Below are 25,127 nucleotides of genomic sequence, written 5' to 3' on the forward strand. Positions count from 1 at the left end.
TTCACATTCTCTTCAAAGATTTATGCCTATTCATAAGCAAAACACACTTTATTGCATTGATAACTTGATCAGCACTAGTCATCTTCTGATGAGCTGACCAGCACCTGGTTCTATTCATTTATAGCAGAGTACCCTAACCACTAGGTGGGTGGGCATACCTAGATGGTAGGTCTCATCTCTGCTGCTGAGCAGCTGTGACCTGCAGGGTCTAGAAGCCTACTGAGGCTGACCTCTAATTCTAACATTCTGTAAGTCAATGAAAAACCAAAGAATGATTTCAGGACTTGAACTCAAACCCTACCATATGTCCCATTTACAAAACAAAAAAACACAGATGAGTAACAAATCAAATTATGCATTTATTTATAAAATGGCAAAAGTCCTAAGAATAGACAATTTATTGTACTGTGAAACAGTCTTAGTACATGTGAAAGATGTTATACACTTTAAAGACAGTACACAGAATGGCTGAGACTGAAAGAGAAAAAATAAACTGGAATTTTAAATTCAGCCTTGATTTAGGGTAAAAGTTATAAATTATCTGCTGGAATGCTTTCAGCAAAAACTCAGATTCTACATTACACAGAGCATGAAGGAATATAAGTCACTTGGAGTCCAAGGAGACACATACCTAAATCGGGAAATCTGAAAATGTCTTTTCTGACTTTTATACATTAGTTTTCTTTTGAGACAGATTGATCTTATCTCCAAGGCTCAGGGCCATTCCCTGGAAAGAAAAAAAGAGCATGTTTGCATTTCAGACATCATATAAAGCCAGTGAGCTATTTGCACGGTGCCCCAATTTCTTTATAGTCACATCAGCAGACTCAGAGGTAGCTGCCATCTAACTCCATCCCACTTTTCAGAATTCTTGTGATGCATTCACAGAAAACATCTTCTAGGCAGATTAGACTGCATTTGGAGTATTAGGTACAATTCTGGAGCTGCTTCAGGACACTGACAAACTAGGGTATAACCAGAAGGAGTGCAAGATGCTGAGGAATGATTAAAGGACCTGGAGGTATTTTAGGTCTGAAGAGAGAAGACTTAGGACATATGACTAGCCTCAAATATCTGAAAGACTGACATCTGAAAAGAGGATAACATTTCTTCTGTGTGCCTCTAAAGGAGAAGAGAGATTGGGAAAAGTGTGTCTAGACAGCAATTCATATAAAAGTGCCTTGGGCAAAGGGGAAGAGGCACTTAGGGAATGCAAATTCCATATAAATCTATGTGACCTAAGTAGCTAAAAGAGTTAAAGGAATAAAGGGAGGCAATAGTCCAGCTGTTCTCTGACATAAGGCAGATAAGTGGGTTCAGTGGATTGAGTGCTGGACTGGAGTCAGGAAGACCTGAATTCAAATCTGGCCTCAGATACTCACTAGCTATCTGACTCTGAGCAAGTCGCTTACTGTCAGTTTGCTTTAATAAGGAAATGTCAAACTATTCCAGTATCTCTGCCAAGAAAACCCCACGAACAATGATCCACAGAGTTACAAAGAGACGCACATGACTGAATGACTGAACAACCACCACAAGTCTGCTGCAGGGAGACCAAATCTAGAGATTTAGAGAACTGTGCCCTCGTAGGAGAATCATTTCAGGAAGCATCCCAAGCTGGGGAGGAGATGCTGGCTACCCCATCTCTAAGATCCAATGAAATTCTCAGTTTTGCGATGAACCCTGGACTAAGCAATCTTGATGGGAAAAGGGCCTATTTCACAAAAGCTGTATGGAAGGACAAGAGGCTTTAAGCATAATGTCCAGAATGACAGTCCCTAAAGGGACACAATGTGAGGGAATTAACCATCTTGCCTATTAGGAGAGCATGCCCACTGCATATTTGTGAAACCAGGCAGATATGCAATAGCATAATGCAGAGAGTAATGGAAAAGGTGTTTTTAGAGACAACTTCCTTTCCCACTTTTAAAAAGCAGAAGGCACAATCATTCAAAGAAGGGACAATCTTTACCTGACTCTTTGCACGAATTCGTATGTGGCCAGTAACTGGGGCTTCTGGTCCAAGATGAATTGGCTTTTCAATACTGACATTCGCAAGTGCGTCCTCTCCAAATATGGAACGGGCATAGAGGTTGGCAGCCATAAATCCACAGTATCCAGAAAGGGCCTGAAAGAAAGTAACAATGACTTTGATGCTTTCCTCATGGGGTCAGTGTACAAAGTCTGGTACCCCATCTCAGCCCTTATCTGTAGGGCCTGAAGCCTGAGTCATATGCTTAGAGTGCTACATTAACCGGAAGCCAGTGAAATGTGAAGATTAGATTTGGCTCTCTCCTGTTGTAGTAGCAATGAAGGTACTTAGCTCTTCCCTGATTGTGAAGATTTAAATTGTAACTCACTTCTATTTTTAGATTTTAATCCCCATAGGTGTAAACACCCTACTTAAAAGTTAAGTATGGAGACCTGTCTATTTTTAGATTCAATCACCAAAAGTGCAAACATAGTACTTAAAAGCATGAAGATCTGTCTATTTAGATCTAATCACCAAAAGTGCAAATATCCCACTTAATCATGAAGTGGGAGGTCTGTGACCTACATGTGCGATAATGGGTGACGAATCAGAATCGACTGCCTTCTGGGCAGTCCTAGAGCAGAGCGTCAGCTGTGATTGATAGACGTGGAATTAGGGGAAGTAACACAAGAGAAAATGTCTTTAAAAGTGGAGTTCAACTTGGAACTGGGATTCCTGGAGTGGAGTTCCAACTTGGACTTCTACTTTTGCTGGATGTCAATTCTTCATGCTTTCGAGTTGAGGCTGGTGAGGAGGGGCAGAAGGATCTGCTGACTGGACTGATACGTGGTGAGTGAAAGCTGACCTTTAACTGCTGGATTTCTCTGAAGAGACGTCTCCAGATCTTGGCTACAAGGGCTGAGGACTATCCGGTTGAGGACTAAACTTCCCTGCCTAGTTTTTGAGCCAGGGGCTGGAGATAAATTACTTAGTGCTCAGGCTAGATATCTTACCTTATCCTCTCTCTGATTTCTTGCTTCACTCTTTCTACATTTTTGTAAATAAATCTCTTTGGAATTAATTAAATTCCTGGCGACCAAACTCTTAAATAATTAAGACCCAACCCTTTAAAAAATTAACCCCTTTTCCCCCTTACAGAAATCCATATTGCAATGAAAACTACTGTTTATCAACAGATTATTCCGATTTCTATTAGAGTTAGTGTAAATGGGTAGGATTTGGGGGCAGAGAGGTGTAAGAGAGAGCGAGGAAGAAGTAGGTGGGAATCAGAAAAACTGTTTTTCCTGGTAAGCATAAAAATAATTTCTTACAAAAACTCTTCTGGCTAAAGCCTCTAGAAAAATGGGGAAGAAATGATTACTTGGAAAATGCCACAGACCGGCTATTCAGTATGGTAAATTTAAGCAGATCCTTATAACAACAGATTCTCATTGGAAGGCCGTCCCAGTAAATATTTATTACCTTCTCTGGAGTGAGACATTTCATATTGGTTGACTTTAGTATATGATGTAAGTATTCATTTAAATCAATTATATTTGTGTTAACTGTCACCTGCAAGGAGAATAAAAAAAAGATTAGAACATTACACTGGTAGTTAGGGAAACTATTCTATTCCCGGGTCTTTTTTGGCTATGTGACTTCTGGACCTCAGTTTCTTCATCTTTCAAAAAGGGAGATGGGTCTAAGATAATTTCAAGAGTCAGGTCTAAAATGCTATGATCTTAAAAAGAAAAAAATTATTCTAATAATTTCTCTTAGTGTTATAGAATTGTTATAATTAAAAGGCAGCTAGGTGACCCATTGGATAGAAAGCCAGGACTGGAAACAGGAGGTTTTAGGTTCAAATCTGGCCTCAAACTAGTCTGTGTGACCCAGGGCAAGTCACTTTACCCCAACTGCTTAGCCCTTACCAGTCTTCTGCCTTGGAATTGATACTTGCTATTGAGTCAAAGACAAAAGATAAGGGCTTAGAAAAAGGAAAAACTTATAACTGCTAAAAAGTAAACTATTAACATTTTAATTTTATTTCAAGGGGGAAAAAAAAAGAAACCTTTGCTTTTAGGAGTAACTGGATTCCTCTCCATTTCCCATCAGACTGGATGCCAGAATGAATACTTTTGGATAGAGAATGACCTCACAGAAATAAATCAATTATGCTTCTTGCTGAACATCTGCAATAGTTGCCAAAAATGGAAGTAATGACAATGTTTCCAGAGGCAAATGTCTTCATCCAGTCCTTTGTGGTAACTGGATTTGGTCATCTTTCATAACCTGACTATAAGGGATGTAACTATAACATTTTGATCAGTTAGACTTAACTATGCAACTGCTAATTTCATGTATGAGAACACCAAGTGGTTTGGGAGGAAAATATAAACCACATTACTATTTTCTAGGTAAAACTGACCAACACTAATTTCTAGGTTGTATGAATGGGCAAAAGAAGCTGGGAATTCTCTTTCTATATCTATAGGGGAAATGATTTCACTGGAAAACTCCTGACTAACCAAAAAGTAGGGAGGGTCAGAAATCTAAGGAGCCCACCACCTTCCTATGTACTAACTTTGTTTTCCCACTCAAATTCTGCCCACATCTGACGGAACTCAGCATCGGTGCAAGAAGCAGGTTGGATGTAGTCCATGATGTCAATGTGAATGTCACTGAGGACCACACAGTTTCTGTCGCTTGCTGCTCCAGACACATCATATACTGCAAATATAATTTTTAAAACATACAAATTGTCACACAACTGTGAGACTGGCAATTTAAAAAGACTTCAACATTTACAAAAGCAAAACATACTTTAAGATCTCATTTTTAAGAGGGTTTCTCTTTCATTAGACATTTACCTTATCTTTCACAAACAATTCAATTCAACAAGCAGTATTAGCCACCTATTATGTGCCTCATATTGTGTAATGTCCTTTCACTGATGTCCTCTGATGCCCAATTGTAGTGTAGAAATAATCTGGGTTCTCAAAGCTTGTGCTATGAGAGCACGAGTGTTGTCAGGTCCCACCCATGCTGGAAAGGAGGTGAATATGGGCCTGTGTACCACCTGTCATCTGAGGACTAGGTTAGCTAAGGGCAGAAAGGCTTCTCACCAGAATACTAGTCCCCATGAAATGATTTTTGGGGATTATCATTTGTGAATACAGTTACAGGGATAGAATGACTATGACTTGAGTCTGTGGCCATGACAATGAAAGATTTTAAATACTAATGTACTCTACAAAATTTTTTTTTTGAGGGATAAAAAGTAGTGTATAAGACAAAGTCTATGATCTCAAAGAATCTGTAATTTCATAACACCACCCACTTATTAAAGACCTTTTCTAGATTTTTTTTTGATGTATGCCCCAGATCTGCTATTGCCTACAACATGCATGCCATCTTACCTATATTACCAAAAATGATTCCATTTTCTGTTGAAGCTACTTTAACATTAGCCTTAATATTTGCAAAATCATGAGGTGCAAGGGTCAAAGGAGAAGGTTTTTCCACAAGTTTTAGGTCCCCTGAGGAAGGAGAAAAAAGGTAGTCTTAACATCAAAACATTAAATTGCTTGAGTTTTTGGCTTATTAAAGTAGTAGAAAGGGGGAAATATTTAAAGAGTTATGCTATTGTTTGACGTGCATTTTTCTTTGTTTTAAAACTTGGGAACCTCAGAATAATTTAATAGTGATTCTTCACATGAATAACTCAAAAGACTCAGAACAATGGGTGTTGATCATTCATTTCAATACATGCACTCAAACTTCTGACAAAGATGTCCTCATATTAAGGATGTAATTCCAAATTAAGGGAGTTATTTGACCATACAAGGCAAGGACAAATTTAATCTATATTCAAGAGTCTCTATAAGTCTCTATATAGATCCCAAGCTGCCCCAAAGAAAACAGGGAAGAATTGTTATTTGAAGACTCCAATTTCCCTCTATTTTCCTTTGATTTGCATGGTAGTCCCAGGTACTAAATGGCCCCTAGGAATATTCTACATTTTTGCTTTTCAGAGCAAAATGTGAAAGAAAGTAGAGATGTGATCTACTTCAATACATCTGTAATAGGTAAGGGCAGAGGGATAAAAGGCACCAAGAGGAAGACCAAGAGATCCCACCAAATTGATAAATATTATAAATGAACCCCTGCTTGACTAGACCTAAGTTATGTACCAAGTTCTGCATTAAGCAAACGAACAGTTTTAAAAGAGTGAAGTAAAAGTAATAGTCTTCTATTTTAGCTCTTCTTTAAATTGACACCTGGAAAAATCTACACTTTCCGAAACTATCAGGTTTAATGAATTCCTCAGCTTCAAATGCCAAAAATAGAAGAGAGCCATTGTAAAAGAGACCAAAGGAAACCTGAGTTGCAAAGCTCTGATGATTGTTAAGTGTAGCACTTAACCCATTATCTCAAATGTTCCCTTAAAAAGATTTTATGTCATTGTTATGCTAAAGCTTTACTTTCTTGTTCACATAAGTAATGTCACTTTAATAAATAAAATATGACTAGAATATATTTAGAAAGTGTAGCTTTGTAAGCCAATGAAAAATATCTGGCCATAGAGTTCAGACTAAGAAAAATGGTGTTCTGATACTTAAAAAAATAAGGTCCCAGGTTAGGAGTCTAAAAAGTAGTTATCTGAAATCCACTAATTTGAATAATCATTTCTACAACTTGATAGATGAGTGCTAATGATACCATGTTACATAACTTTCTTATCAATACAATGTCCTCACCTAGTGTGGCTAGTTCTAAAGTGCAGTTCTGCAGAGTATCACTGGTCTGGTTTACAACAAGTACATCCAGAACGATATCATATTGGTTGACATGAACGTAAGCTTCTGCATAGACAGGATCTGAGAAACCTGTCAGCTGGGTCACCTGTCAAAAAGAAACAAAGAGATTATATATTGAATGACTGGATTTCCAGTATGTTAATTTTATATCAAGTATTTGTGTGCCAAATGATTACACCCTGTAGCCATATGACACAGTGTCATTTGGATCTTAAGTCACTCTGAACTTGTTGCAGTGCCCCAGATAAAATTGTTTTAGAATACCCGAGTGGGAAATCAATGTAAGAAGTTAAAATCACTCTCCATGGGAACCTAGACAGAATTAAGAGTTATTTAACATGTACAGCAGAATTTCAAACAAGTCTATAATTTGAATGTTCTAATTCTAATCTTAAAATAGATTTTTAGACCTCTGTGACCCTTTTAAACTCATTAGCTAAAAGATGTGGCATATATGTCAAACAAACAACAGAGGAATAAAGTTTGAACATTCTAACCTACTTTTTCCTCATCACTATCACTTCTCACTTTTTGAGGGAAAAAAGGCATAGGTCAGTGAGAAGCGAGAAATCTGCTTCTGAGTCTGCAACTAGCCACTGTTTGTATAACTGTGGGCAAATAACTTTCTCTGCGCCCCAGCATTTCTTTGCCTGTAAAACTAAAAGTTTGAATGAGATGATCTGTGAAGTCTAGTCCAGCTCTAATATTCTTTGATTCTAACCAGAATGATTTGTGAAAAACAGCTTCTGAGCTTCATCTCCAGGTTTTCTGGACATACTGAGACAGTGGGCCTACAATAACTACAACGGGACCAAGAGGCACAGGTTCCTCATTATGGTTGTGAATGTTAAAGCAAAAGAATGTTAACTTATTTTGATAGACATATGCTATACAGGGGGTATGCTGTACAGGGGGTTTCTAGGTAAATTAGCAACTTGAGAAGTTCTAGTAAAACCCACTTCTCCCATAACTGCACCCAGAAAGAGCTAATAGGAAGAAGACCAAAGAGGAACACCAGTCAACTCCTTTATCCAGAAGCCTGCATATACGTGGAGAGGTGTTGTGATAAGATTAATTAAGAAGATTTAAGATCAGAGAAAGGGTTTTTGTCCACTTTTCACTGTCCCCTTTAAGAAAATTAAGCAGAGAGGTTCTTATGCTGGCCCTTTAAGGGAAGAGCATAAAAGTCCGATGGAAAAGAATTCTGGGCTCCTGGTTCTCTGGCAGTCAAAGGGAAGAGGAGCGGCTGGTTTGAGCTCTTGCTCTGAAAGACAGTTGTTGGCAGTTGAAGTGAAAGAAAAAGATTTTTCAGGGGGAAGGAGGAGAAAAGTTACCAAGTTGTAATCGAGTGGAGTGACTAAGGGTTTTCCCAGGTCCAGCACTCTGAGGTGTAAACCTCAAAATTCCTTAGACTTATAAATGTTGGAAATTTCACCATTGGGATATTTCATACTTGGAAAATTTCTTACTGATAGTCTATTGGAATGGGAACTCCATTGGCATGGGAGGTTCCTTCTCTTCCCTTCTTAAGATTACTTTAGGACAGAAACCCTTTGCTGAACAATGGAAAGGACTTTGACCTATGCTTGAGCATAGAACAGGAATTTCTTTGAGTCTTGATTGATTTTAGAATTGATACAATGGAGATACTCCACCCTATTCAGTCCTAATAGGATTGAGTAAGGGCTGCAGCCTAGATCAAAATTTAATTATTCCAATCTCTACCATACTCAAGTTAACAGGATTTAGAAAGGGCTGGAACAAAGGAGTAAAGATTTAATCATTTGAAAAATATGACCTTCAACAGACATGTGCAAAAGCCAGAAACCTCTGGGCGGTCCTGGGTTAAGCGAGAGCCTCCATTGACAGGGAAATTGATGAAGAGTGATTGGTAGATGTGAGGACTGAGGGGAGGCAACTTGGATGGTGTCCTTAAAGATAGGAGGGTCTGGAGACTCGGGAGAGAGGATTGAGTTTTTTGGTCGGTGTGGTTCCTGGGCTCTGAGGAAGCTTGCTCTGAAGGAAGCTGAAGGTGGGGGCCTCTGAGACTGTTTCTCCATTTTGGACACGTGAGTGAAAGGGACTGATCTCTTTTCTTTGCCCAGCTATCTAAGGGCTTGGGCCTTTTGGCCCAGCCTAAACAGAAGGGGTATTTAAGCCCTATTCCCTTCTCTCCCCTTTCTCTCTCTCTATATATCTCTAATTCCTTTCTTGCTCCTATTGTAATTAAACTCCAAAAAAGGCTGACGGGCTGACTTGAGTTTTTCATTTAGGAATTACATAGCTGATTCCTTGGCGACCTTAAATTAATATATATCAGTCTTTTAAAGTGATTCCCTTGTAACAGAGGGAAGAGGTCAAACTCTGAGGCTACTCTCGAGAGGAACTCCAGAGGGAGCCAGAGAGTAAGAAGACTAAGCAGAGAGCTGTCTGGGGAAACTGTCACAGGCAGTTGGTGGATCTCTGACTAGGAGAGACAGAAGCGGTTTCTGGTTCACTGGGAAAAGAACCTGACAGCCATATTTGATCATTGATCTAATATATATTATTTAAGGAGTTAATATAAATTTAAGGTCCATCCTTTAGTATAAGGTAGTAAGATAGAATTTAATATTTAGACAGGCAGAGGTTCGCCTCGGTGAGCAAGAAGTGGCTTCATAAGAAGCAGTTGGTGGAGGTGGTGTTCTATAGAAATCGAAGGTTAAGAGATTCCTCCTATCCTGTCCTATTCTTAAATCCTGTTTCCTGCCCCTGCCTCTCGTAGAGAAAAATACATTAGTTGTATTAGACTGCCTCAGGCCTTCAATCTACCATCTGCAATAAGTTAACCTGACAAGTGTTCGTTTATCACTACAGCTGGGCAACCAAAGCTCTCACTACTCAATAACAATACAGTCAGATCAATTATATTCATAACATTTACCATACCAGAATTACTATAACTATTACAGAGGGGATGAGTTAGAAGATACAGAAGACAAGGCAAACTCTGCCTGTCACTACTCGGGGTACTCGGAGCCACAGAAGCAGACAGGGTTAGGGTTGTGCTAGAAGTCTCGCAGGAACCTGCGACTAATAGTCCTCATAGAGCCACAGCAGAAGCCAAGGCCAGCTCAGTATTCAGGTAAATGCTCTAAGGGATCTTTCTTAAGGCTCGAGGCAAGCACAATCTCTAGTCTTTAATATTTGGCTGGGGTCTGTCAGGGCCACAGAAGTGGATGGAACCAATTTCCAACTGGCAAGAAGGACTCAAAGCAAGGCCACACAAGAAGAAAAAGACAGAATCCAAGCAAAAGGTAGGACCTAATCCCAGCCACCTGATCCAGAACTGTAGCAGAAGCAGCAATCCAGACTAAAGAAAGAACAGGGTCTGCCCACCTCACATAAGAGTATAGAAAGGATGCAATCAGACCCTGGCACATAAACCTAACCCAAGAAATGAAGCGGGAGATATGAGTAAATAGAAAATTCCATAAACAGTGAAAAAGTACCACAGATTAAGAGAAACTCACAAGCAAATCCAGAAGAGAGTAACTATACCAAGAAAAATGAGGCAAAGGATAAAAACTGGAATTGGAGTTCTTGGAGAATAAGTAGCTTCCCCACATAGTGTACTAAACTACCTGAAAAGTAGAATGGAGCAAGAAGAACCCAGTGATTCTGAGACAAGAACGAGTCAAAAAACCAAAAAAATTAGAGTATGTATGTACTTATCCAAATCAAAGTGAACTAGAAAACGAGGTAGGGAGGGAACTTATGAATCACAGAACTCCCTGAAAAACCTGACCAAACAAAAGCCCAAAGGTCTGTTTATTTTTTGCATTAAAAACTTTCCAAGGTGTCTCCCTGCCAACTCAGGCAGGACAGTTTAACAAAATAAATGACATCAAAAGTCAGCTCGTGTTCTTTTAAAATGATCGACTTCTAAATATTTTAATCGCAATATAAATGAAAACTTTAAAAAATATTACATAAATGAAAGATTTAAAGAAACGATTCAGACAGTTTGCAATTTTCTATTACCTTGTTAAGTTTTGATGCTAGAGGGTCAGCTGCTTCCTTCCTCTGTGTGTTTCCCATAGCTGCCAGCAGGCTCAGCTGAAACTGGTCTTCTTTACAGTTGATTTCATTTTTGGCAGTGAGTTGCATGAAGGAAATGGGGTCATCAGGCTGGACAGTCACATTTCTCTTTTCAGACTCTTTCTAGAGAAGGCAAGCAATAGAGATCTCCTCAGTATCATGAGAGGTTTGCTTTCTGTGATTTTGATTAAAAAACAAAAAAGAAACAAACAAAAAAGAAAAAAACCTGCCAGAACACCAAGGACAGCACTAACACTCTACAAGGCACCTTACCTTCTGTGAGAGTTTCTCTTCTTCCAGTTTAGCAGACAGCATGTGAGAAAGGGACTGTCTGCACTCTTTATTGAAAATGTCATTCATTAAAGGTGAACATTCAGACAAGACCTTGAGGCACAGGGAGATACGGTCCACATCATCATCTGTAATTGGCTTCTTGGGAAGGGAGGATTTGCCCAAATGAAGAATAGTGGCCATGAGCAGCATAGCTTCAGCAATGAAAGACTATAGAGGAAAAAAACTGCCTTAGTTGTTCACTCCCAATGAAGAGCTTCTGATCTAAATGATCTCTATATATCTAGATGTGATTAAAATACAAATCATATTGAGAAACAAAGTCAAACTTTTTCATTCTCTGCCTCTTCTTTCTCCATATCCAATTGCCAAAAATTTGAAATGGTACTCCATTGCTTAGGATAATGCCCAATCCTTTAGCTTGGCATTCAAAGCTCTCCTTCATGTCTAGGCCTTCTGAATTAATCCTCTCTAAATATTCCAGTTAAACGACCACTTGCCATTTCCTAACTAGATCCTACATTTTTCTACCTTTGCTCATACTATTCCTTTCAGGTGAAATGCCCTTTATTTTTGTCATTTTTGATAGTACAACTCCTCTCAGCCCTTTAAGACCTACCTTAGATGTCACCTCTGCCAAGCAGGCTTCTCTAGTTACCTTGGCCAGAAGCCTGTTTTCCTTTGGACACTTGTCATATTCTGCCTTCTCCAACAGTTACTTGTTTCCTCCTCTACTCTGTGAACTCCTGGAGGGTAGGACTAGGGCCTTGGACAAGCTGACCCACACTATGACCACAGTGGGTTAGACTTACATTTTGCTTCTTCTTCTCCTGAACTAGGGCCACATAACGCAGGGCAATCTTGGTTAGAGTTGTGGCAAGAGATGCTGCGACAAAGAAGTCCCCATCAAGGAGAAATGCTCGAAGTGGAGGCCTGTAGGGAAAGCAATGAGGGAACATGAAGATGGTACAAAACAGGCCCATTAGTGCACCCTAAACCCCTTGGAACAAGGCTCTCACTTCCTGCGCCTCCTCTTTTTGACAGAAGAGAAGGAAGCTAGAGCATAGCCACTGATGTTTGTGTCCAGGTTCTGTTCCTCAATAATGAAATTGTGGAGCCTTTGTTTTCTTTTGACTTTAGTTATCAATTAATTATTTGCCCCATCAAAATTGTGGGGCAGAGGTGGGAAGAAATGAACCTTGGAACAAATAGGCAGCATCAAACTAAACCAATTCCAAGGATGACCAGAAACAGAGATACTGCAGAGCTTCTCATTCTGAATTTTGAGCCTTTCACCTGCCCATCAAAGGGCAGGCAGCAGGCTTCATCAATGGTCCTCTGGAATCATGGTTAGCCACTACCTTAGTCAGAGATCTTGTGTCTTTCCAAGGCTGAGTTTATCTTTAAAGGGTCACTACTGTATAAACTGTTCTCTTGGTTCTGTTTTCACTTCACCTAGAATCATCTTTTTTTTAAAAATTCTTACCTTCTGGCTTAGAATTTATATTAATTGATATCAAGGCAGAAGAGTGGTAAGGGCTGGGCAACTGGGGTTAAGTGACTGGCCCAGGGTCATACAGCTAGGGAGTATTCAATGCTAGAATTGAACTCAGCATTATTTCATATGAATCTTTCCATCCTTCTCTAAAACCACCCCCTTCGTCATTTTTCACAGCACAGAGGCATTACTTATGCAGGCAGACCTAGACTAATGGACAACTCCCAAATTTCTAGTTCTGTGTTACCACAAAAAAAAAACCCTACCCTATTTTTGTAACTATGGGTCTTTCCCTCCTTTCACCCATCCCTTTGGAAGTACAAGTCTACAACTAATATAGTTGAGTCAAAGGGCATGTATCATTTAGTGTTTTGGGGGGCATAGCTCCAGAATGGCTAACTGCAACCCTTATGCCACATGTGAGCCTCTTGCCTTACCCCAGACAGGGGAGGGAGGAAATGCTCCACTGGGCTGCTGGGCAGAGGGGCGGGCAATGGGAGAAATGTCCTCAGGCACACATGGAGAGGGGGAGAGGAGTAGCCCCATTCAGGACATATGCTTTAGGTTCGTCAACACAGGGATAGACCATTTGCAGTTGCATTATTGGTACCTTCATTTAGAGCATCTTTTATCTCACAACCTCTCCAACAATTTGCTTCATCACCTGAGCCAAAATGGCCAGTGAGAGGTAGAATCTCAGATTATTTTAATTTGAATTTTTCTATTAGTGATAGCCTTTGATCATTAATTAATTGGGAAATGGTCTAAGCTTTAGTTTTTTCATCTGCAAAATCAAATGATAAGTTTTACTATCTACCTCAGAATGGATAGGAGGATTAAATAAGAAATATATGCACTTTATAAATTATATGTAAAGCATTTTAGAGCTTTTGAAGTAAAATGTAAATTAGATACAATTAAAATTTTTTTTCTGACATAAACAGCACAGAAAAAATGCTATTTTCTATAACTGCATATCCACTGTAAGAGTCAAATGGATGTGGAAAGATTTCAGATGATAATGATGATAAAAAAACTAACGAAAAAGAAACCTATGGCATGCTAAATCTCAATTTCTTTTTCTTTCTTTAAATCCCAGTTTCTATCAATGTTGCACAAAGGAGACTAGAGCTGAGTAGCTTTTCAAAGGGTTCTAAGAAAGGCTAGAAAAGTTTCAATGTTCTATTATTTTACAAAGGAATTAAGCTCAAGAAGGATGGGCTACTCTCAAAAATACAATTCTAAAGATGTGAAACAGAATATACTCCCTTGAGAATGAAAATCGATAACTATGCAAAGCAACTGATGTAGCTAAAGGGGGACTAACTCAGATCTGGAAAATACACGTACACAAGATGACTGTAGAGGCTGTTAACTAAGAATGAATACCAAAGAGGATAAATCGAATCCTGGACATCAGGATTGCTAAATCCCAGAATGGACTAAGCTTGGCAATGAATGCTTAGACAGCAAAAAAGGGTTATTTTAAAGCTATGATGGGAGCAAGAGGAGGATCAAAGAAGGACTAACTGTTGCTTAGGGAGTATGAGATGCTGACAGGTGATGGCAAGCTGGCTGAACTACTTAACTCTAATTTTGTTTGTGCCTTTCTTAAAAGAGTATTATCTTTGGATTAAGGATTGGGGAGAAAAAAACGGTTAACAAGGAGCTAAAATCTAAAAATGAGAGGGTCAAACAAACTCTAGCTACCCTCACTGGACTCATGCTGCCAGGCTGCTCAGCCTGATAGCGAGTAGCATCAGTGATCTCCACAAGATACTGGAAAGGGGCACAAATACCACAGACTTCATTGAGTCTCAATCTGATCATGTGCTCAGTGTATTATGAAATCTAATGAGATGTTGCCTATAAAATTCTTTGTAACCAAAACCTCAAATATGTCTCCCAGTTAGAATTCTTGGTGCACAGGTGACTTGGTTACCTGTCTTCCTCCTTTTTAGTTGGTCTGGAACTGCTGAGGGCACTCTGTGTAGCATAGGTACCCATTTCAGTTACCAGTTTCTGAACTGGTCCCACATTGATTTCTTCTTCGGGTTTTAATTCACCAGCTTCTTTCTTTATTTCTGATTCCACAATTGGGATCTAAGAATCAACCAGAAACATGATTCTAGAAACAATTTCAATTATGGAAATAACAAGGTTGGAGTCCTGTTCCTCATTTTAGATGATGCTTTTATTACTTGGTCATTTCAGGAGATGTTGTAAGCTCTGCTCTAAGATAGGAAGTTCAATTTTTAAAAGGGAAAAAAATTTTACATGGAAGGAAAAGGTCATTTGCTTTTAACTATTATTCATGCTAATATATTCCAATTATATATATTCCTTTGTTTCTTCAGTTCACAATTCCATCTCATTTTCTTTCCTTCCTTTGAAATACTAACCATAAGGAATACTTTGCCTGCCTCAAGCAAAGTCAATTTGTCCTGCTATCATCTTCATCCTCTGAGTCTTTCCTACTTACGTTAGCTAACAGCTTATGTTTATACAGTGCTTTATGATTATAAAATGCTTTTATAGACAATAATGAATTTAATCTTAATAATTCTTTTAGGTAGATAGCTTAAGTATTATTCTTCTCATTTTATTGATAAGGAGAGAGTAAGAGATTCTTCTAATGTCACATAACTCATAACCAAAGGTAGCAGAATTCACAAACCCAGATTGTTGGAGTCAGAAGACACCTTAGAAGTCCTCTAGCCCAGCACTCTTTCTTTTACAGATAAGAAGACTTAACACAAGAGAAATTAGTGGCTTGCCATCATTAAATGTGATCAGCTTAAGCCCAGGTCTTTTTGCTTTTAACTAACTCTAGTAATCTTTCTAACACAAAATGAATATTAAACACTATTTTCCATTTTTATGGAATCTAAGAAATAAAAAATTTGAAGAGATTATGGAACATTTTTATGCCACAGATGAGGAAGATGAAGTCTGCAAGTTAAAATATTTATCTAAAGTCATACGATGAGGGACCCAGATTTCCCAGCTCCTAGCTAAAACTATTTCATTGTTACACTGATACTATGTTTGGCTTTATTAAAAAGCATTTGCCTTTCCATCCTAATATATGTACACAGACTTCAGAACTCCAGTTTTTAATAGTCTGTAAATTACATATTCAATTTTTAGTATCATCACATCTGTCCTGAGAAAGGCAACATGGTGTAGCAGATATAAAATTAACTTTGAAGTCAGAAAAACCTGGGTTTAACGTCTTGTATCTCACTCTGCGACCCGCTGCAAGATGAACATGGCCTCAGTTGGAAAATCATGGCATTTGTGTTACATCGTATTTTTACTGAATTTTGTCAGATATGTCACAATGATAGGCTGCACATACTGCATCATGGGTCACGAGTTTGCCTGCCCTGCTTAGGCCACTCCCTAGGACCAAAAGTTACAGAGAAGATGTTGACCTGTATCAGAAGAGGGGCTTCCTTATCAGAAGCTCCCCAGACCAGGAAAATTACAGGGCCATTATTGTTCTCTAACTTTTGCATAAGTTAGATGAACGTACAAAAGTAAAGTTTTATATCTGACAATTAGTAAGTGTAAACATACCTCTCCCAGGGACCTGCGGACCTCAGTCATAACACTCTGTATGTCTTCTTTGGTGCTACAATACTCCCCCAGAATCCACAGTGCTCCTCGGTAAATTCTAAAGGAAGAAAAAATGGGTGTACTATGAACCTTGAGTCAGTTACTGAATTTAGTCCCAGTAAAAAGACCTCAAAGGCCTCAACTTAAGAAACAAAAACATAAGATGGTATGATTCTAAGGAATTGTAAGTGATACTGTAAAGGCTGTATATATACACTATAAATATGTAGACTGTACTGTTATTTGTTATTTCTTTGGAGTCTTTCCATATACCATAACATTAATAAGAAAAATTATGTTTTAATTCACAATTAAGAACTAAAAACTCATTCTAAAATGTTATTAGTACAAATGGTAAACACAGAAGTAAAACTTAAATGTCAAAATGTTTTCTAAAGTGATCTTCCTTTCTTTTTTATGTGCCCTTGGATAGGTTCAATGAATCTCTGGACTTCAGTTGCTTCATTTGAAAAATGAAAGGATTGGACTAGAAGATTTCTAAGGTTCCTTATAGTTTTAAATCCTATTAAGGATAGTACTTAGGAAACTTTTAGTTCCATCATTTTATTAGATTTCATCTCTCCAAGAATTATCTTGCTTTAAAACCAAAAAAAGAATTTATTATTCCTCTGCAGTTATCCAAAAGGAATCGATTTTATGAATGGGACAGCAGACAAGGGAATGTAAAGTAACAACTTAAAAAAAACCTTTTAAAAATATACAGAAGGGGGAGAAGCCTATAAATATACTTGCTTCGCCTGTTAATCTGAAAGAAAGAAGTATATCATCATCACAGAATTATAAAATTCACAGTTGGATGAAACTTAAGAAATAATCTATTTTACAGAATTTATGCTCATTTTTCAGAGGCAGGAACTGAAGTCAAGTCTGCCAATGTGATACATTGGCTATGGAGAATCTTCATTGACACTTTTATCACACCTGATCAGTAAAGAAAATAGATAAATTACAGGAGTTGGATAATATGGTATTACAGTGGTATATGGGGAGTACTTTGCCATGATATTTTTCCTTGTCATGGAAGCAATATTTGTTCACCAACATAAATATTGACACAATGAACTAATTTTCCCTGTAGAAATTATGGATTTACTAAAAAGACACTGGTCATTTTACTTTAAATCATTTTTACTCTAAATCATTCTCTGCTACTATTTTCTACTTCAATTCTTCAAGTTCTTAAAAAAGAAAAAGATGAAATATTTAAGTTATAATTAAGATTTTAAACCTACTTGACAGACTTAATAGCATGAAAGACTTCAAGCATTTTCTCAACAATAAGCAGACGGAGATTATCAAATCGCTGGATAGCTTCCCGGACAAACTCTAAGACATCAGCAGCTGCTGCTTCATTGTTGTCACTGAGAAACTCCATTAGCTAAACAAACAAACAAACAAAAAAAACCCCCAAACAGCAGCAGTCACTGTATAGCTCAGGAGGAAAGACAGTCCAAGCCAGAAGCTCAGTTTTCAAGAGAACTGGTATGCAAACATTTACTAAGCACCCTCTTGTGTATCAAGTCTGTGGTCTACTGCAATGGGCACAGACAGCTCACTTGTCTCATGTGACTGTGACCAACTCTCACCTCCAAACTCCCTCCAGTCTCTAAGACTAACACAAGATCATTCACCGTCTCTAGTCAGGATCTAGAAAAGTGATGTGATTAGTTCATGGGTACAAAGACAGTAAATGGCAGGGACAGAATCTGAATGTAGGTCTTTTGGCTCCAAAAGAAACACTATCAATTGAAGAAGGCAAAAGTACTCACAGCCAAGTGCTGGAGGTCTTGCTTGGGTCTTTTTTTCCCCTTAAAAGTCACTGCTCTTGCCCACCATGCTAATGCTGCTTCCCATTAGTGGATAAGATTTCATAAGGATACATTTCATATTTTATTCTCATAGAGATTTTCTTGACATAACTAGTAATGGCAAAATATTGTTCTTGGATATATTCATTATGTTGTGGAAAAAGCATCATTCATTTTCTTACCAGAGTGGCCAACTTACAACTCAAGTAGTCATGAATTTCTATAATTTCATAAATGAAAATAAAATCACCTAAGGAGATAAAAATCCCAAGACATGAGAAATAAAAATTTGGAGAATCATCAATTCTTAAGAGTGAATTTTCCAGATTACTGACTCAGACTTTCAAGTATTAAATTTTTAAAAATCATCTTTGAATGGAAATGTTATTAAAAATATGAAAGTAAATCTGTACCATTTATTACCTTTAAAATGGCATGCAGAGGACAATTCAATCATCTGCTGATAATTCAGCATAATGTGGTGAAATATTATTAAAGAAGGAAGTTGTCCCTTCCAGTTCTAATGTTTTATGGTTCCTCTGGGTGCTCTCAGGGGCCTCTCACAACTGTCACGTCATAGTAGCATCTCAGAGAGCCTCTTGGCTCCCTACTCATTGCTGCTTTTATATGCTGCTCAATGTAATCTAGGAAGAACTGAAGGCTGAAAAATCAAATTTATGGGATGATCGAGAAGATTAATTGTAAACATAATTCTTTGGGGCTTGAGGATTGCTTCTCCTTTGTGCTGTCCAGAAAGAGCGCAGACATATGGTTAGAGGCAGGTACTTTCCTTGATCCCTTTTCAAGTTTTTTTTTCTCTCTGAATTCTAGATTGAAATCTGTGACCCCAAAAAGCAATGTGACAGATGTCTAATTGCTGAATCAGAGGAATCTGACAATGTGCTCACTGGAAAAAGAATAAAGATAGCTTTCTGAGACAGTTAGGCTTCACCTACCACCGGAATGACGTTCGCAGCCATATCTGGAAACCGAACAGAGCAAGAGTGCAATGTGCGGACAAGGAGCTGCCTGTATTTGTCAGTATCTTCATGCTCTGACACATTATTGGTTTTAATCACTTCCTTCTTCAGGACGATCACAAGCTACAAGACCAAATATAAATAAGTTCCCAAGTCACACATAATGGTGGATGGAACAAGAGCAATCAGAACTTTCTTTTACCTCTTCGACATTTCTGGAAGACACAAGGTCCAGTGCTAATTGGAGAGTTTTCTTGCGCACTTCTAAATCTGGGGTACTCAGTACTCTCAAGATGTCCATAACCAGATCCTAGAGAGAACAACAAACTGTTTAAGGAGGCTTTTATTTTCATAGATCAAATATAGAAACTAAGATTTTTAGTATGTAAGCATTCTTTGTCCTTTAAAACAACCAACAGGTCAGTATTTTTAAAAAATTTCAAAATAAGAACAGCTTTTTCACTAAAGAAGTAATGCTATATAGACAAAGGATTAGAAGTCCAGAGTAATGGCCCTGGAGACTCATCTTCCTGAGTCAAATCTGGCCTCAGACATTTACAAGGTATGTGACCTTGGGCAAGTCACTTAACCCCATTTGACTCAGTTTCCTCATATGTAAAATGAACCAGAGAAGGAAATGGCAACCACTCCAGTATCTCTGCCAAGAAAACCCCAGATGGGACCATGAAGAGTCAGACATGACTGAAAAAATGACTCCACAACAATTCAATTCAACAGACATGCATGCCTGTGGTTAGAAAGGAAGTAGAAGTTTCACAGTAGAAAGTGAATGATCAACTCACAAACACCAAATTGAATTGGCCACAACACTTCCAAACCCCAGGGTGTTCACTGAGTCTAGGATTTATAATGATAGATTTTGTAATTATTTAAACCTAACTTGTCTCACAGAATCCTTCCTCCTCCTTCAAGATATGGCTTGACGATCCTCACCATGAAGGAAGAGGAAGGATTCTATGAGCAGAGGTGAATCGAGTGATTACCACTACATAAAGACTATCTTGATCCCCTAACTGGGAGTACCTTTTTCCTGCCAAAACTAGCTTGTAGTTAATTACTTTCTATTTATTTGTATTTATTCAGAATATACTTATGAACTTACACTGTTTTGATTCATTGTATTTGTATCTCTCCAGAGCCTAGCAGGGCACTTGCATACATAAGGTACTTAATACATATTTACTGATTGACTGATGGTCTTTGCGGTGACCCCAAGGGGTCAGAGCCCACACCCACCTGGAGCACTCGCTCATGAGCAGGATGCTCTTTCAGCTCTATCAAGCGATCCAGGACAATGAGCTTTACATTGTTGTCACTCTCTTTAATAATTAAGTCAATGTAACACTGAGCAGCAGCCTAGAGAACAAAAGGACAAATGTTTAAGAACATACTGTGGTGACCCCCAGCTACACACCCCAGAACAAGCCAGTCTAGCACCCTGGCACCAGGAGAGCAGTACAAATGATCCTGAGCAGCCAAACCAGGCCAAGAGTTTCACCCACTGTGCTATCTAGCTGCTTTTAGGTAGGTTACTTCACAAGCCTGTCTCAATCACCTCATCTGCAAATAGGCACAATAGCATCTTCCTCCAAATGAGATGATGTATTGCAAAATTATAAGTGTTATATGGTCTACATGCTAGCTGCTGCTATAACCTGCTTTCTCACTGATCATGGATAAGCAGTAGCAAATTAGAAGGGAAGACAGGACTGCTCTGGCAATAAGAAGTAACAGCTAATAGTCTGGAAGCAAGGGTGCATAAAGAAAAACTGTGAGAAGCCAGTACACAGAAACTGGCAAAAGCCCACCACAGCTATAGCTGTTCTCTTCTGGTGCAGGGGCAGAAGGCTTTCCAAATCTCAGCAGAGCCTGAACACATTCCTTGAGTGGCTGAGGCTCTAAGGGACAGACATAGCCTGGCAGAGGAAATCCTGGGTTGCCCAGGTGGAAGAGGCCAGGCTTTAAAGCCTTTCTTGTGCACTAGCTGGAATCCCTGGGCAAGTGACTAAATTGCCTCCTTCCTCATCTACAAAATGGGGGCAATAATACTTCTACTCCCTACCTCAGAGTTTTTGTGAGAAGAGCACTTTGCAACATTCAAGGGCTACAGAAATTAAAGAGATTAGCTAAGATCATAAATCAAAGTTGAAATAGAGATTATCCCAGGCTTTAAGCCAACCAATGCAACCCTTTCTGGAATCCATCTAAGGAAAGTTTTTGAAACTATAACCACCTACAGTAAGGAGGAATGTTGGTATGCTCTGAGGACACCCTCTCTTCAAGAAAGTGGACTAATTTGGGAATATGTTTTATTTGAGTACTTTTATTGTATACATTTATTTATGGTTTTTATTCCCCCTGGGGGTGGTAGAGAAACAATACTTAAATGAAAAACTTTAAAAGTTATATAAAAAAGAAAGTGGAAAGAAGTACATGAGGTCAGGAAATGGCTCTATATAACTATTAATAATTCTGTGTCACATGAATACAAAGTGAATTGTATGAATGATTGAAAACACAAAATCTAAGACATTTCATTTTTGACCTAGTATCTTCCCAAAAGACATAAATTACTTCAATACCTTGATTGCTGTTGGGGCACTAGAGAGGGTAACCAAGGTGCCTGCAGCTTCATATTTTACTGCAGGGCTAGATGACTGCAATAAATTATAGATGCAACGAATAAAACGAGCTCTTTCTGATGGATTTGCATGGCACACCTATAAGAAAAAAAAAACAATGCATAGTTTTGATTGACAGCAGGAATACTTGTTTATATAATCAGGAAACTCCCATAGGATTTGATCCTATGAAAGATCATCATTATATAGGATTTATATAAAGACAGCAGAATGGCCAACATATTTAAAAGATTATGGCAACTAACATACTTAGTAACTTTTAAAGGGGATATAAACACTTCTTACTTTGTGTAAAGACTTTTATGCAGTATACAGGCCATGGAAAAACAAATCTGGGCAAACACTAACATATTTTAAACATATATTGAAAGGTGAACTCTTACTTAGAACAAATAATCATCTACTAACATCTGCTCTGTAATACTGGATATTTCAGAATTTGTTTGTTTTTAAGTAAGGGACACCAATCGAAACTCCATTAGACCACCATAGTCTAGAAATTATTTTCTATTAGGCAAAGAGAAGGCTTCAAGACTGCAGGGAACCCTACTCTCAGTAAATCTTCTGGCTCCCCAAACTACCATTACATTAATGAAAAACAGCTGTTTGTAGTATAGGAGCCAATGTTCCCCCCAATTCTAAAAACAAAAGACTTTGGCAATTTAAATTTGATAAATTACAATTTATTCCATTCTTGCATAGGTATTTTCTAAATTCTTCAGTAAATTAAGTCTAATTAAGCATTTCTTAACCTTGTTCTACTTTTTACAACAATAAGTTGACAAAAGTTAAATCAGTAAAGTGTTTCTGGCAAGTAATTTATTCTCCTAACCAAAACGTAAACTCTAGCACAAAGCTGTTCAGAAATTAGTTTTAAGATTTCCAGAAGATTTGGTATTAAAGTCAAGAAAGTAGCCCATTTTGCAGCAATATGATGGCTTTTAAACAATGTCAACTATTATAATTTGAACGCAGGAATAGGCAGGCTGTTTAAAATGCTTTAAATTAAGCTTTGAGAGTTTGCTTTAACACAAAATAGGTTTTCTCCCTTACCTTATAAATTAGTTCAACAATGACCAACTGAAGAATGTCCCCAAATGTTTGAACTTGATCAATGCAAGTACTTAGGTAATCCAAAGCTCGATCCTAAATTATTGAAGAAGGAATGACAAGACACAATGCCGTAATTCAGAGAAAGGGCACACCATTTTAGAAAAATAATTTTTACTTTACTCGGGCCTAAAAAGTCATTGAAACGACAGAAAACTTATGCAGTAAATGAAATTATCTTGATTATCTTAGTACATAAACCATAATGAGAGAAACAATTATAAATAAAACTTTTGGTTAAAATAATTTTGAGTACAAGAGAAAAAGTATTTTACCTGGTCAGCATGGATCAGCATCATAAATGCATTTCTTTTACAACTTGCATCTTTCTCATTAACCAGGAAATCATGGATGAGTTCAGGAGCATCAGGTATAAGATGTTCAAAATTCCTTTAAGTAAAATGTTAGAAAAACAACACTAAGACCCCCAAAGAAAATCTTTTTATATTCTGTTGTTTTAGTTCTAGACTCCTTAATAGTCGGTACACTTGCTAGGTCTCTAAATGTCTGCTCCAACTGAGTCACTAGCAGGTGCCATAAACCTATGGTAGCATCTTGCACAGGAACCACCACATTTTTACAGCTAGAGAGAATCTCAGCAGATAATGTGATCTCCAATCACCCTAATATTACATGTAATGAGGTCCAGAAATTAGAAATAGTTTCTTCAAGGCCATATTTCTGGAAAATGGAGGCAGAATAAGTACCAAATCTCTCCTCCAATCTGATGCTCTCTGTACTAGGATGGCATGCTTTTGTTCATTTAAAAACAGTTTTTTTTTTTAAACCCTTACCTTCTATCTTGGAATCAATACTGTGTATTGGTTCCAAGCCAGAGGAGTATTAAGGGCTAGGCAATGGGGAAGTGATTTGCCTAGGGTCACACAGTAAAAACAGTTCTTTAATAAAACATATTACAGTTTTTAACAGTAAAAGATAATTTAACTAGTATTTTATCAATAGAAATTTCATGGCTTATACAATTTATGAATATAATGATAAATGGTGATCTTAAAAGTACTACAGCATGCTCAAGTACCTTTTATGCAATACATCAAAAAAACAGTAATAAGTTAACCAAATCAAATCATAGATACAGCCGAGAAACAGGAAGGATGAGAAAAAGGACTGACCATAAAGAAAACTGAAGTCCCTTTATACTTCCTTCTCTTTCCTCAGGACACAAATTCTACTCTGAACTGATTTCCTCTTATTTTACACACACTATCACTCCTAAAGGGAGACTCACAGCAAACAAGAAGCAAGAGCCTGGCAGCAAGGCAGGAGGCAGAAAGGTCCTAAGAGAGGGACGAACAGCTGTCTGAATGTCACCAGAACACCCTTGGGCTACACAACAAGGCCCTAGGTAGTAACTGATAGTCAAAATACTGACTGGACCAGTTCGTGGGGGTTTTCTGTAACGAGCAGGCTCACCTAAATCTACAACACACCCACAAATGACAAGATTAAAGCTAACACCCTGTTCGAGTACTTGAAGGGTTGAAGATATAGGACTTTGTAAAATACAGCCGGTAAGGCAAATTTAAGAACTGCATTATACTCTTATGAAACAAATGTCCTTCTCAGAGTGAAATGTGTGCCTATTATGGAAAGAATGTATTTTTTAAATTATATTTTTATTTCAATGCAAATAATTTACATTTTATTTGGAGATTTTTCTTCAAATTTTATTTGTTGAGTGTTAGGAAAACTCATTTAAAAATTACTTAAGGAGGGAAGAAGGAGACTGTACCAGACTGCTCAGTGTTCCCAGAAGTAAAGAAATGAAAGATGTGTTATCAGCTCCTTCCCCCACTTACTACTGTGCCTTAGCAGAAGCATGAACACACATGTACCTGTAGATGGTGTATATGGCCAAAACAGCATTCCTTCGGACATAGCTGTGTCGATGCTCCAGGCAGGCCCGGATAGCTGGCATCAGAGGCTCCAGTAATTCTGCTTCTTTCAGTTTGCAAAGAAAACGAAGAGTAGAGCCCCGAATGAACTCATTGGGGTGCTGAAGATCCTGAAACACAAATTCAAACAGCAAATACTTTCCCCCCCGTTATTTTTAGAAGTCTTTTTTAAGATTCAAAGCCTCTTTTTTAAAAGTCTAAAATCACCAAAGAAATTTTTGGCATTTCAATGTTTTGAAGGAAGAGTTTTTTGGTTTTTTTTAAAGGTACTTGACTACTTCCATATCAAATGGAACTTGTTGGTCTTTGTATTTGCTTCTCATCTGAATCAATTTATCCTTTAAATA

General features: G+C 38.0%; 1 protein-coding gene across 2 annotated transcripts in view; it reads right to left on the bottom strand.

The window, feature by feature from the left end:
• Positions 1 to 339: 339 nt before the first annotated feature.
• The window catches only part of COPB1 (COPI coat complex subunit beta 1), a 30,923-nt gene continuing 6,135 nt past the window's right edge, over positions 340 to 25,127 (bottom strand). For both annotated transcript variants that reach the window (XM_001367070.4, XM_056802161.1), the window contains exons 4-22: positions 24,721 to 24,890; positions 23,140 to 23,254; positions 22,808 to 22,900; positions 21,695 to 21,832; positions 20,349 to 20,468; positions 19,294 to 19,401; positions 19,068 to 19,214; positions 17,536 to 17,681; positions 16,244 to 16,340; positions 14,604 to 14,764; positions 11,976 to 12,096; positions 11,146 to 11,373; positions 10,816 to 10,995; positions 6,733 to 6,877; positions 5,392 to 5,511; positions 4,557 to 4,702; positions 3,455 to 3,544; positions 1,973 to 2,128; positions 340 to 727 (exon numbers count right to left, since the gene is read on the bottom strand). In XM_001367070.4, the coding sequence (XP_001367107.1) occupies positions 668 to 727; positions 1,973 to 2,128; positions 3,455 to 3,544; positions 4,557 to 4,702; positions 5,392 to 5,511; positions 6,733 to 6,877; positions 10,816 to 10,995; positions 11,146 to 11,373; positions 11,976 to 12,096; positions 14,604 to 14,764; positions 16,244 to 16,340; positions 17,536 to 17,681; positions 19,068 to 19,214; positions 19,294 to 19,401; positions 20,349 to 20,468; positions 21,695 to 21,832; positions 22,808 to 22,900; positions 23,140 to 23,254; positions 24,721 to 24,890 (2,541 nt within the window). In that variant the 3' untranslated portion in view covers positions 340 to 667. The remainder of the gene's footprint in view (positions 728 to 1,972; positions 2,129 to 3,454; positions 3,545 to 4,556; positions 4,703 to 5,391; positions 5,512 to 6,732; positions 6,878 to 10,815; positions 10,996 to 11,145; positions 11,374 to 11,975; positions 12,097 to 14,603; positions 14,765 to 16,243; positions 16,341 to 17,535; positions 17,682 to 19,067; positions 19,215 to 19,293; positions 19,402 to 20,348; positions 20,469 to 21,694; positions 21,833 to 22,807; positions 22,901 to 23,139; positions 23,255 to 24,720; positions 24,891 to 25,127) is intronic.

This window comes from Monodelphis domestica, chromosome 6 (genome assembly GCF_027887165.1).
Source record: "Monodelphis domestica isolate mMonDom1 chromosome 6, mMonDom1.pri, whole genome shotgun sequence".
NCBI lineage: Eukaryota > Metazoa > Chordata > Mammalia > Didelphimorphia > Didelphidae > Monodelphis > Monodelphis domestica.